The sequence below is a fragment of the Choloepus didactylus genome, chromosome 8, assembly GCF_015220235.1.
Source record: "Choloepus didactylus isolate mChoDid1 chromosome 8, mChoDid1.pri, whole genome shotgun sequence".
NCBI lineage: Eukaryota > Metazoa > Chordata > Mammalia > Pilosa > Megalonychidae > Choloepus > Choloepus didactylus.
In genome coordinates, this window is record NC_051314.1 from 76374758 (window position 1) to 76389435 (window position 14678).

At 35.9% G+C, this 14678-nt stretch overlaps 1 protein-coding gene across 1 annotated transcript in view; it reads left to right on the plus strand.

Annotated features, from left to right (window-relative positions):
- The window catches only part of LOC119543056 (SAP domain containing ribonucleoprotein), a 42389-nt gene that overhangs the window by 9304 nt on the left and 18407 nt on the right, over positions 1-14678 (plus strand). Inside the window, exons 3-9 of the mRNA XM_037847693.1 lie at positions 1432-1478; positions 1687-1754; positions 5822-5873; positions 6750-6823; positions 7269-7297; positions 9031-9056; positions 10233-10301. Coding sequence (XP_037703621.1) covers positions 1432-1478; positions 1687-1754; positions 5822-5873; positions 6750-6823; positions 7269-7297; positions 9031-9056; positions 10233-10301 — 365 coding nt within the window. The remainder of the gene's footprint in view (positions 1-1431; positions 1479-1686; positions 1755-5821; positions 5874-6749; positions 6824-7268; positions 7298-9030; positions 9057-10232; positions 10302-14678) is intronic.

Sequence of the window (14678 nt, forward strand, 5' to 3'; positions counted from 1 at the left end):
TAGAAGATGTGGATTCTATTTCCTGTTGCCAGAAATTTACTAGGTAACTTTGGTCAGTCAGTTTACATGGCTGTGTCTGATTCTGATCTATGGAATGAGAAAAATATCTTGAACCTAGAAATCCATAAACCTAGGTAATCTCTGGTCCCTTCTAGCTCTGATAATTTTCTGATTCTGCTTCTTAAAAATCCACAGAACTTGTTTAAGGTATACTGTCATCCCAAGTTGTACAAATTCCCTTTCTAATTTTTATTTATGTATTCCTTTTTATTCCATTCCTCACTTCCCTTCTCACCCTCCTTAGGCAACCATTCTAGTAGGTTTGTTACGTTTTTTCTTAGTTCTTATAAACCATGTGGTGGTGTTGGTGTGCAATATTTTTATTTATATAAATGTTACTGAGGTCATAGCCTCCCTCACTTTATTTCTCACTTTTTTTCACTGAGTACTGTGGTTTTTATCTTTGTGGCATGTAGCTATGTGGTCATCTGGTCTATTGATTCCAGTTGTTGATAGTGTTCTATGATCTGTATCCACCACACTTTACTTGATTCACACCTATGTTGCCTCCGAGTCCCTACTACTATAAATAATGGGGGGATGTATACTACTTTCATGTCCCCTTATGTTCCTGGGTGAGAATCTGGGATAAATACCAAGGAATGGGATCTCTAGGTTATATATATATTTGTAAATGTATACTTAAGACCAAGCACTGCAAAATTATTTTCCAGAATTACATAAATCTACACTCTTACTGGCAGTGCGTGAGGGTTCTTGTATCTCTGCAAACGTACACTTTGGCACTGTCCTATCAAATGCCCTAATTTTTGCTAATCTATTGGTTGTTTTAATTTTCATTTCTCTTAATTATTAGAAAGTTTAAACATTTCTCTTGTTCATGCCTAGTTGGGTTTCTTCTTTGCCCACTTTACTGTTGAGCTTTCCATCATTTGTTTGCTGGTTTGCAGCATTTCTTTTATATTCTAGTAATTATTCCCTTATTGGTTTTAGACACAAATATCTTCTCTGTCATTTTTCTGTTAACTTCGTGCATGGTGTCTTTCGTTAAATAAAAGTCCTTTATTTTGAAAAAACTTCAGTTTTTCAGCTATTATTTTTGCTTCTGGACTTTTTAGGAATCCTTCCCCACCACTAAATCTCAAAGATACCCTCTCACAATACTTATATTATCTTTATAGTTTAAACTCTTTACACATTTAGTTCTTCAGTCCAGCTTGAGTTCAACTTTGTATTAATGTTAAGTAAAAATGCAGTTTTGTCTTCTCCATATGGAACAAATTTTGAGTATCAGTTCTGCCTTCGTTATTGAATTTTATTTTGATGAAGCAAAGTGATTATAATTTTAGTCTAAGTACTGCAAAGTGGTTTTGTAGCAGTGCTTGATCTGAATATTTTAATATTCTTTAGCTGAAGAGGAGGCAAATGAGGAAGATGTACTGGGAGATGAAACAGAGGTGAGTTGGAGTCATTGGACTAGCAATGTGCCACTGCCTTGGCTGCATGGTTTCACTTCAATCATTTGATGGCTTTGGTGCTAACCCATTAAGGGAGCATAAAAGGGGAAAGTCCTGAGAGACTGCTTCATTTTGGAATTCTGATATTTTTCTGTTGATTGATATTTACCTTGAGTTATGTTAACCGTCTTGTTTCTTTTGGTTTTAGGAAGAAGAACCAAAGCCCTTAGAACTGCCTGTCAAAGAGGAAGAACCCCCTGAAAAAACTGTTGATGTGTAACTATCCCTTTTTTGTAGTCTGAGTACAGAGCCGACAGTCTGGTCATGTACCTTCGTGTTTAGTGTTGGGTTTAGTGTTTCACTCTGTATACCTCTTTTACATTCCCTCAGTCCTTTTCATTTATGATCAGATCATACATTTTCAGAAGGGTCTATTTCACTCCAAATACATGGTCCTACTGAAGCAAAGCAGTTTGTCTCTGGATTATGTAGTGGATAATTGGGACCAGGTGACTGCAAGTCCAGACACAAATTTAGTTCTCCTAGCCTTTGTTGTTCTTTTGTGGGATCACCATAATAGGTGATTCATAAATGCTCTCTCAAGAAGTGAAAAATGTATCTAAGGAGTTTTGTAAGGGAGGAGGGTGTTGTTGGGTAGATGCAGTGTCTCTCAAGTAATGCTGTATTCTCTCTTGCTTTTGATTTACAGTGGATAAGGGGAGGACAAAGTACTAGAGTAGAAAGTGGATCTCTATTTATTTAAACTATCCCAACAAGGTTGATCATAAACATCTTTTATTTGGGGCTTTTTCCATAAATGCCTGGCCATGTTATACTCCAGCACTTTAGGAACAGTTGAGTCCCTTTTAAAATGTTTGTTCTTTATAGCTATATTAATGCATTTAATTATAAAAGGCAATGGATGTATTAGTAAAAAAATCAAACAGTATAGAGGAGTTTATAAATTGAAAATGAAGTCTTCTTTTCCCTACCCTCTACCTTCCCAGAGGTTTTTAGTATATCCTTCTGGAATATTTTTTATATGGTGGGTGTATGTATATGTATATTTGGAGGTGTGTGTGTGTATACATACACACACACACACACACATACATACACACACATATGTATAATGTATGTTTATAGTATAAGAAAACACACATATACATGCACATATATACTGCATACTTTCTATTTCTTGATTTTTTTCCACATCTAGAAAGCTTTCTGTATCATAATGATAATTCCTTATTTAAATGTTACTTGGTAACATGCTAGGCATGGTTCTAAATTTTTTTTTAAGTGTGTTCTTGTTTAATCCTCACATCAGCCTCTGAAGTGCGGATAATTATCCTAGTAAGTGGTAGGTCTCTTTTTTTAGTTTGTTATTATGGAAAATTACAGTTTAGTAGTATATAGCCCCCATGTACCCATCATTCAGATTTAGTAGTTATCAACTTGGAATCTTATTCTTTCTATTCTGTGATGAATTGTAGTTTATTTATCTGTGGATGAATTGCAGTTTATTTATCTAGTCTCTTGCTGATGGACATTTAAATTATTCATAATAGCAAAAAAGTGTGCATTGTCCAACTTTTTAAAAATTATTTTTATTGTGGTAACATATGTACAGTGCCTCACTTCCCATCTTAACTACTTATATGCATACAATTCAGTGGTATTAATTACATTTACAGTAATGTGCCACCATCACTACCATCCATTACCAAAACTTTTTCCAAACAGAAACTCTGTACCCACTAAGCAATAACTCTCCATTTCCCCCATGCCCATTCAGCCCTAGTAACTTGAAATCTACTTTCTGTCTCTATGAATTTGCTTATTTTGTATATTTTTATGTATTTCATATAAATGAAATCATAATATTTGTTCTTATGTGTCTGGCTTATTTCAGTCAACATGATGTCTTTAGGGTTCATCCATATTGTGGCGTGTATCAGAATTTCATTCCTTTTTATGGCCCAATAAAATTCCATTGTATGGATATACCACATTTTGTTTATCCATTTATCTGTTGATGGACACTTGCATTGCTTCCATTTTTGGCTTTTATGTAGTGAACAATAATGCTGTGAACATTGGTATACAAATACCTGTTCGAGTTCCTCTTTTCAGTTTTTTGGGTATATACCTAGAAGTGAATTGGCTAGTCATAAGATAATTCTGTGTCTAACTTTCTGAGGCACTATCAGATTGTTTCCACAGTAGCTACATCATTTAATATTCTCACCAACAATGTATGAGGATTCCTATTTCTCTGCTTCCTTGTCAATACTTGTTATTTTCTATTTTTTAAAATAAAAGCCATCCGGTGGTTGTGAGGGGATATCTCATGATTTTGATTTGCATTTCCTTGAAGGTCAGTAGCTTTATACTTAGGCAAGTATATCTTTAGGATAAATTCCTAGCAGTGGGTTTGCTGGGACTCAGAGAATGTGCATTTAACATTTTGATAGATTTTTGTCAAATACTACTGCTTTCTAAAGCCATTTAGTTATCTTTCCATTAAAGGAGATTTATGATTAGGTATAGTGCCTTGAGAAAATTACTTACTGGGATAGCCTTAAATGTTTGGGGGTTTCTGGGACAAGAAAATTACTTACTGGGATAGCCTTAAATGTTTGGGGGTTTCTGGGACAAGAAGGAAGATCAAATAAATAAATAATAATTGGATTTTGTGGACTAAAAATAATGAAGTTTGAAAATTTGTATAAGTTCATTATCATTAGAATATGCAAAATGTACATAATACTCATGTTTAGAGGGCTTTAATTTTTTAAATGATGTTCTAAACAAGGGAATTGAAGCACATGTGTGTATGGGGGTAATTTTGCTTTTTAGATGAATAGTTGTGGTTAGACAGAAGTATGTACAAAAAAGTTCTGGGTCGCTGTAGTTTGGGGAGTGTTTTGTATGTGACTGTGGGTAAGAGAGGCATATTTCTCAGTGAAGAATGGAAATTTCTCCTGAATCCCAGAAGGTGATATATTTTTATTGTGTGAGTTTAATTGAGCCTAAGGGAGTTGAAATAGAGCGGAAGTAAGCTTCTTCTCCGGGGTTCCTGTTCTGCCATGAAGTGTACTGCAATGATTGTGCTTCAGTATAGGGATGTGAAGGAAGTCATTAGCCTGGGTTTGGTGGAAAGAACTACTCCCTTAGTGGCCTTGGACTTAAAGTAAAACATTAAACTTCTGTTGCCCTTTCTGAACAAGATGGAGGTGGGGGAGGAAAGATGGACAGCAAATGGGAAAATTTTAAACATTTCTTAAACTGAAATATCCAGGGCTTATTTAGGTGCTTGGAATCTTCGAAAGGACATCCTCTTGTTTCATCTTTGACCCGAGATTCTCCAGTAATATACATGTGTTCCTAGTTTGATTTCTTTCAGCCAAGGCAGTTAAATATTGTAGCAGTTAGTTATGGTCAGCAGGGGGCACCCATTGCTTGTTTCTCAGTCCACAGACCTCCGACAAAAGGACAGAAGAGAAAGTTCCTGTTCCAGAATTGCTTCCTCTGAAAATGTCGTTAAACCATTACTACCTTTCAGGGTATCAAATGGGAAAAGTGTCCGGGATATTGGAACAAAAGCCGCCCATGTCTCTAAATGAGGGACTTTAATGAGACTGGTTATGACCCATGGTTTTATGGGAGTTGTTTGGTGGAGGGTTAATGCCCTTCCATTTATCCTGGATACTTCCGAACTTTGTCTCCCGCCCCTATGTTCCCCCCTCTTTTGTTTTCTCTTAAACCTTTTGACCAGTAACTTACCATGTTTTTCTAACTCAAACTTCCCTTAGCCCTTTTTCTTCCCTCCCCCTTTGGCATTTTTATTTGTCCCACTTTGACTGTTCTAGCTGGAGCTACAGGCCCCATGGGAGAAATAAGGGATTTGTAAAAGAAGGAAACCAGGGCCTGTAGAGCACTCATTAATTGTTGTGATGAAAATTGAGGGCTGGTATTTAAATGAGGGTTGGAGGAATAGTCATTAGTCTGGCAGCAAATTAAAAGTTCCTAGAAGGAAATGAAATGTTTTCCAGTGTCATTTGAGTGTTTCCCTTCAGCCCAGATATATTTAACCAGACTTCTTTCCCAATTTCTGTCTTATATCTTAGGAAAGTAGCTTAGTCTATTACTGTTTGAACTTTCTTCTCAATAGATGACAGTTCAAGGAACTAAAGTTCTAATGGCCTTCATGGTTTTTAGGCTGGGGGTGGTAGAGAGAAATGGGGCTAAGGACATGACTCAGGTGAATTCTTATACAGCTCTGAGGTTTTGGTTTAGAGTGTCAGTTTTCTGATTTTTAAGAATCTCTTCTTCTCCAGGTCAGCAGAGAAGAAAGTGGTAAAAATTACATCTGAAATACCACACACTGAGGTAGGTATTTGCCTCTTATTGTATTGCTGCTCCCTAGTAGAAGAGCAGTCTCTACATTTATCTCTGTTTCTTATCCTTTATTTTATCTGCATTATCGTTTTAAAAATTTTACTCATAAGCAGAAAATTAGTGTTATCAGATTTTGGTGTTACTGTGTTTCTCTACCAGCTACACTTGGGAAAATATTTGGGCTGTCATAGTGGGTAATCGCCTTTGGGGATCTAGTCTTTTTGTACATAATGAGATGATCTTAATGGTACCTCTATGATGTTTAGAAACCTAGGATTAGGGTTTGGGAGGATTGTGCCTTGGAAGAGATGAAAAGTAGTAAGGGAAGATGTCACTTTTAAGTTGCTACTCACTAGCAGGTGAGATTCTAGTTTCTCTAGGTTCTGTTTCCAAGATCTCTGAAACTAGGTTCTAGTCAAGATCTTATGTTCGATTTTGTACCCTTAAATTAGAGAATTATTAAATCCTTTTAGAATGATATAGGCCAGCACTGCCTCATTTCTGAACTGAAAGAGGACCACTAGTGTTAAAACCAAGCTGTTCCTTTGATCCCTATTCAAAGGTCAAGCAAACACAGCTTTTATCTTGTTGGCTTCATGCAGAATGTGGATTTTATTTTATTCCTTCCTTTTTGTTTTTGAGGACATAGATGTAGAGTCTGTGTTTGTTTTCTGGAAAAGAGCTGTTGAGTTAAGCCCTAGAATGGATACAACCTGATATCCTCTAGGATTGTCACTATTCTTGGTTTTGGCCCTAAGAAATTACTCCTGATGTTCTAAAGATATCCATCTCCAAACAACTTTTCTCTTAAAAGAAGCAAACCAGAAATTGATTTCTCTTCCCTTTCTTTAATCTATTATCACTTAGAGAATGCAGAAGCGAGCTGAACGATTCAATGTACCTGTGAGCTTGGAGAGTAAGAAAGCTGCCCGGGCAGCTAGGTAAGTATCCCCTGCCTTTTGGATATGAGATAGTGATGATAGGAGGGTGAGGGATTGTGATCCTAGATTTTAGATACAATTGTTGACTTTAAGTAGAATAGAGGTCTTGCTAAAAGGAAATGTCCACTTTCTTGTCCCTATTTAGAACATCTGCTGATTTGGATGTAGTAGCCATTGATTGGGTTTTATTATCAAGCAGGGTTTTTGTCACAGGTAAAAGTCATGCTACTCCTAATTCTGATAAGTTCCTTCCTTTTAGTTTATCTCTATACTCATTGTGAGAAGAAGAGTAAACTGAACCTCTTTCATGGGGTTGTTAGAATTAGCTAATGATTGCAAGGCTTGAGATCACAAGTGAGAAGTGCCATATGTACACTTGACACGGAGACAGACAACCGGAAATGTAAACAGCTTCCTAAAATTTAACTTGTTTTTCTTTCTCCAGGTTTGGCATTTCTTCGGTTCCAACAAAAGGTAAGAAGAGTGCAGAGAATATTCTGAGAAAGTTATCTTTATTTTTACTTTTGTGGTACAGCATGTTTCATTCTTCCAAATTAGGGTGAATTTGTTAGCTTTGGAAGATCCTTAAGAGGTTTTAACAGTCACCTCTTTGCTTTAGGTAAAACCATACTTAAGCCTTCCTGGGCAAATAAGAGAAGGTGCTGTTATGAGAGGGTAGGAGGAACGGCCAATATTTGCCTTCCTTTTCTTGGACATCTTTAGAGAAGCTTCTAGTAACTTTCTTGGTAACTTTTTCTGGTATCTCAAATCAGCATGTAAGTATTGTGCACCTATCCAGGATTACACTGATTAGTATAAGTGACAAAAGGGAAAAGAGAGTACCTTTTACCTTGTAATTTTACTTTTAGGGATTTATTTTGAGGAAATAATCTTAGGTGTTCCTAAAGACTTAGTGGCAAGAATTAGCACAGCATTGTTTGTAGTGATCAGTAACTGGAAACAACCAAATACGCAATAGAGAATTGATTAAATAAATGTGTGCCACAGTATAGTAGAAGATTGTGCACATGTTAAAAATGATACTAAAGAATATTTGTCAGAAAAATATTAAGTGAGAAAAGCAAGTTACAAAATCATATTAACAGTGTTTCTACTTTAGTAATAAAAAAAAGTACGCATATGTACAGGAAGATTATAGAAGGTTATATACCAAGTTTTTAATATTCAGTATCTCTGTTTACTTTCAGCAGATGTTTTAAAAACAAAATACTTTCTGGCTCTTGGTTATATCAAGAGAGATGTAATAGAATTGGTGAAAGTACGTAAAAAAATGATCATAGATATTAGGTACTGCTGTTGAGGAAAGGTAAAAGCTAAAATTATTTATTGGTCTAGAAAGGCATCTTGATCAATAAAATAATAGATAACATTGTAATGTTACTCATAATTCTGACATCCTAGAACTATAGAGTAGCTCTAAAAAGAATACAATTTGGAAATATTTATATACCATACAATTCATTCATTTAAAGTATACAATTCATTGTTTTTTAATGTATTCCGAGTGTTGTGTAACCACTGCCACAGTCTAATTTTAGAACTTGTTCATCACCCAAAAAAGAAATGTGTATTCTTCAGCAGTTATTCCTCATTACGCCCCTTCCTTCCCAGTCCTAACCAACCACTAATCTTTTTCTCTTTCTGTAAATTTGCCTATTCTGGGCATCTCATATAAAAGGAATCATATGATATGTGGCCTTTTGTGACTGGCTTCTTTCACTTAGCATAATGTTTTCAAGGTTCATCCATATTGTAGCTTATATCAGTACTTCAGTCCTTTTATTGTTGAATAATACCCATTGTGTGGATATACCACATTTTATTTATCCATTCATCGGTTGATGGTCATTGTTTGTTTTCACTTTTTGGTTAATACGAATAAGCTACATGTATGAGTTTTTGTGTGGTTGTATGTTTTTGTTTTTCTTGGGTATATACCTAGGAGTGGAATTGCTGGGTCATATGGTAACTCTCTGTTTAACTTTTTGAGGAACTGCCAAACTGTTGTCCAAAGTGGCTGTACCATTTTACATCCCTACCTGCAACAAATGCAGCTATGATCTCTAGATGCAAGTTCTGCCTTTTCTCTCTCTGTACTATTTCTGTGCTAATTTGATTTGAAGACTATTAGCTTCCTTTCTCGTCTTTGAAGATATTAAGTAAAACTTTTTTATTTGCTTCCTTAGGCCTGTCATCTGACACCAAACCTATGGTAAGAAATCTTTTTTTATCCCTTGCAGAACCAGACCTTACCTTTGTATAGTTAGATTAGTTTTAACATTTGAGACGACTCCTCCTCTTCAGATTGGAAGAAACTCTGAAATCATATAGGTTTGGTGACTGTTCATTTTCAGTTCAGTGTTACATGTCCTAAATAAAGAGGTAGTGAGAGATCAGGAACATTGTCACATCTTCCAGGTTACTATTGGCATCTTCCTTCCCACTACCCCTCCTCTTGAAAGGGTGAATAGATTTTGGTAGCTAGAGGACCATCTATATAACTCTTTTTTTAATAGTCCTGGAGTTTTAGGTCTTATCTAATATTTTTGGATAATGTTTGTTTTTTAATTACCTTTGGAGAGTCTGGGAAACAATGTATGTATTTTATTTGTGGATACTGCTATTTTTCAGTACTCCCATTAAATTTAAAATCAGAGAATAAAGATCAGTAGATTGATGACCTCTGTACCATTGTGACTAGTCAGCATGGTTAGAAATTGGAAACAAATACCAAGGTAAAATACATTCAACTTTATGTAATCTTGCTCCTGGTATTATTCAGTATTTTAAGTGAAGGTGAAATGCTGTATTATTATTATTATTATTAACAAAAATGTCCTTGACATCCTTGTGATAACAAGTCCTTTTTGCCAAGACTTCCAGGAAGGAGGAGGGAAAATATTGAGTTAGGTATTGATGGTGGATTTGTTTGTTTTCTGAAGAAAGGAAAGCTGTAGTGCTAGTTTTTGTCTTTGCTAAGATATAGAAAGAATTAGATTATTCTAGAACCACTTGCAGAAACTGTATAAGACCTAATGGTTTTGGACTGTGAATGATGGACTTGTTTTGAGGTGGTGATTTAAACATATGTTTGTCTTTTCAAGCAGTGTTTGGCTTCTTTGATCTTAAACCCTCCAACCCTACTTAGGCTTTTGTCACCTTTGATGAATGAAGGAGGCTGGGTTGACTTTGACTGCATTCTAGAAGAGGCCTTTTAATAATTAGTAGGATCTATGCATGCTGCTTAGTTTTGTAATTTGGCACACAGAGTATTTTTGATAGGAGTCTTATTTGAACTCTTAACTTTGGACTGTATTTCTGCCTTCTGTATTTTCTGTTTTGATTTTTAAAAATATATTAGTTTTATTCCTTTTTTTTTTTTTTGTAGGTTAACCTGGATAAGCTAAAGGAAAGAGCTCAAAGATTTGGTTTGAATGTTTCTTCAATCTCCAGAAAGGTAAGGTTGGACTGAAGTACTGTTCTTGCAGCATTAGAGCAGCGTGGGAGCTACATAGGCTGAAATGACTCACCTGAGAATATAGCTGGCTACTTGATCCTTCATTTCACACAGTCCTTTGAGTCTTGCCTCCTCTCACTGACTGTTGATTACATTATAGAAATTGTTCACAGGCTAATTATTTTTGTTCACAAGTGGTTGTTTGTTAAGTTTGCCAGCAATTTGAACATGTGTATTTCTTTCAGATAAAATGTTGAATTCAATGATGTTGAAGCTTGTTATATCTGCCTTTACTTATGATATAGGCACAGTGGAAATTAAATAATCAGGAGAAGATAGTCCTGTTTTTAGATCAAAGGTGCCTAGGAACAGAACAAAAATGAGAAAGCTCTCTCTGCTCCTCTGTTCACTGATAATCTTTAGTTTATTAAGCAAGATGACTTTCTTGACACAGTGGTGGATGGGATGATCAGTTCTTCAGGACATAGTTGCCTTAGGAGTTTTGGTAGGCACTTTGAAGAAAATGATAAGGATTCCTTTGTTTGTCTAGGGCAGATAGTCTCTTTATCTTTATTCTATGAGAATGAGGGATCAGGATGTTCTTGGTTATTGAAGTGATGGTAGGATTAAGAAACTATTTGAAACCCAGAAAAAGCATCATTTAGAAAAAAAATCATTATTTCCTACTGTAGAATGGAAACATTTAGCTTTTGGAAAACACTTGGAAGATACCTACATGACAGTAGTTATTCTTTTGTGTTGAAAAAAACCTGAGCACAAAAAAGTAAACACTTGACGTGTGCCCCTATAGGACACATAACCTTGCACATAACTGTGATCCATGTTCCTTCCTTTTAGGTTACAATTTTGATGTTTACCAACAATATAACATCATGTCTTTGTGCCCAGCATGATGTTGAAACTGTAGATGCTCCAGTGGAAGTACTTTCTGGTTTATGTGAAACAAGAAAAAGATATAAATTGAGAGTTAGGCAGAGAGTATGTGATTGTTAAACCACATGCAACTTAATTGGGAAAAATTATTGTAAACCAAAAGTCATTTGTGTTGTTCTGTATAGCCAAGGGAAAGGGTGCCTTGAATTTGTGGCCCTGGTTCTCATCTATCCCTTTTTTTGTATATTTTGTATATGAGGGCTAGGTATCCGAGAATTGCAGTTCTAACTTCACCCCATCTTCTAGGGAATGATGTGTGTTTCTTTTGAATTTACAAAACACTACTCAGCTCATATTCCTGAATTTGTCCTTACCATTATTCAATCTACTGATTATTTTTATAGCATTTTATTGCCAACATATTAGCCCTTTCTCTTCCCTTCGCTGGAGTTTTTCTCCATATTTGACTTGTTTTGAAATATGTCCATAGGAGGTTAGTAACACATGAAGAGATATCTTTATTAACTTCATGACCTTGAGCAAATTATTAAACTTCTCTGAACTTCATCTGTAAAACCGGGAGTAATATGTAATACCTTTGTTGTAAAGATTTTACAAGTAATTATATATGTGAAATTATCTGGCATAATGACACTTTGACCCTCAATAAATGTTAGTGTTCTTCCTTTTTTTTTTTTTTTTTTTGTATTTAATAGTGTTTAATCTTTGTAATGTGGGATTTTATATATATATATTTCTTAGACATCTTTTTTATGTTTTCTGACAACAATCCTCTACAACACTTGTATAATAAAAATGAAACAGAAATAAAGAGTGAGAAAGAAAAAAAAAAATCAATCAGTGAATCCCTGGGGGATTTTTACACTACAGATATATCCAGCACAATTGAAGAAATAAAGTGATAAAAATTATGAAATACTTAAAGCAAAACTTTAGAAAGAATCTCCTGCCCTGATAGTGCAGTGCTCATGGCTGACACTCAGAGTTCTTTTTCAGGGATAGGTGTTATCTGATGACAAAAGTAAAAATAATTGAAAATTGGAACAATTACATTCAGACTTATTTATCAGGATTCTATGAATTTGATTATCTAGATAGGAAGACTCCTTAGAAGGTAGTCACTCCCTGGTAGAATGATGAACTTGTTAAAAGGAAGTGGAATGCAGTAAAGAGCTAGAACTATGGAGCAGACTGCCTAGACTCAAATGAGTCAAACTCTTACCGGAGGCCTTTAAAAGGAAAAAAGTGCATTGACTCTGGAGCCTTAACAATCATGTCTTCCAATTCTGGAAGACTTATTTTCTCTGAGCCACAGTGTCTTCATTTTCAAAAGGGAGGTAATAACTCATAGAGGAGTTGTGAAGAGATATGCATGCATGGACACACATGCCCACATATTATATGTAGCATAGTGCCTGGTGAATACTAAGTGCTCAATAAATATTAGTTGCTTGGCCCCTTAAGAGAAATCCATTCTCTTCCTTTATAAGGTATCCTTAATGATTTCTGTAGCTTTTAAAAAATATTCCAGACATTTATTTCTGAGTTGTCTAAAAAATGGATTTCATCTCCTCAACACTTTTATTATTCAGATACCTGTATTAGGTATTTTCAGTGGACCAGGCACTGTTTCACACTAGGGTCTTGGCATAAACCAGCCAGGAAACTTATATTTGGTCTCTAGGATCCCCATGCTGTACTTTTCCACAGCAGCAGTGCTCTTATGTAGTAGGGCCAATGGTAAGTCCCCTTCTGGTGATATTAGATGACCTGAGACCAGAGTGAAGAAGACCTTTCCACCAAACACAGAGACCCTGTGCCCACCAGCAACACTTGCTACATTAACGCTGTGGAAAAACTTAACCATTCACAACACTTACAGAGGGAATACGATTATTACAACTTAAACTTCACAGGTGAGGAATGAGCTTTGTTATAGACAACAAAATTCCTCTGCAGAATAGGAAACCCAGTAAGGATACACTTATAGAAGTGATTGAGAAGAAGCATCTGCATAATCTAGGAGCCAAAGCATAAGACTGCCTATCTGCTTCCTCCATACACACAATTTCACTCCTCTTTACTTTTCTGTGCCATGAGATACACCTTTTGTCCTGGGCCCTAGAAAGATAAATGAGCAGAATGAGGGGAAGACGTCAGTTCTTTCCCGAATGAGTGAAACTTGGAGTAAATTGTGAGTGGTGAATTATCCCAAATTATGGTTGGAGAGTCCTTTTCGGTGATTTCACTCCTGCTTGGTTTTATGCTCAATATTGTCTCTTCTAATGAAATGGCATTCACATAGCTTGGTTGAGATATTAAAACTCCAACAGCTCTGAAACACTGGGAAGTGTGAAGACAGAGAACTCTAGATAGTAGAAACAGGGCAGAGCTGGATGAAGCTAGTAGATGACTTTTATTGGAGCAGGTTTCGGAGCCGTTTCCAAAATTTGCATATAATGCCTAAGTAAGGAAAGGAACGCAAAGGTACCGTGCATTTTCCAGCCCTGCATTTGTTCATACTCCTACTGCCTGGAAATTCTCTCTTCCATGTTGTGCACCCAAGACATTGGTTGCTGCATCACCTGGTCTTCTGATCTCCCTTCCTGGGCAAGGCAAACTTCGTCAGGCTGGAGGCTCTGAGGCCTGGCCCTTAATCAGCCTCAATGTTCCTGGAGGTCCTGCTGGGGCACTGGAGCTTTGGAGTGTTGGTCTCAGAGATCCTAGGGGCCCCTGTTCCTGTTTTTTAAGTTAATGTCGTTCAGTAAACTGTCTTTATGACTGGAATTGAGTCAGTTAACTTCTGTGTTTTAGTTGGTCGTTGATAAGATTTCTTTTGTTTCATTTTAAATCTCTAAAGAGTTATCGGTTATGGTGATTGGCAAAGAGAACTTGGGCTTCCACCTCCATTCTCAAATAACATTTATTGTCATCTGGTATTTTTAGTACATTATAAGAGTAGTGCTTTTCAGATTATCTTAGCAAAAGACTAGTTTTTTTTAAATTTCCAATTCGTTGCAGACAGATACGTTTGTAAAGTACAATAAAAATTTCACAGCAATGTTAAATTACTCTGAAAGTTTCTTAACACACTTAATTTCTGGACTTAATAAAACTGGTAACAGTTGAGGACTAACACCTGGAGGCAGACCACATTTTGAGTACCCCTATGTATTTTGAGTATATATCGTTTCTTCCGGGGAACACTTTGCTCCAAGGCTTGTGACTTGAGAGCTCTTTGACTGTAGACCCCATTTACATTGATTCTAAATCCCAGTTTTAGGAACCATCCTAATTTCAACAGTTTACTACAGTTTGCTCAAATAAACCATGAAAATGTCCCAGAAATGCTGATATTTTGCATTTCCAATGAACTTTCTGTGATGATGCAAATAAAAAGATTCTGTAGAATCTTGTTCTATAGAATAATGTGTTGTCTAATATAGTAGTCATTAGTCATGT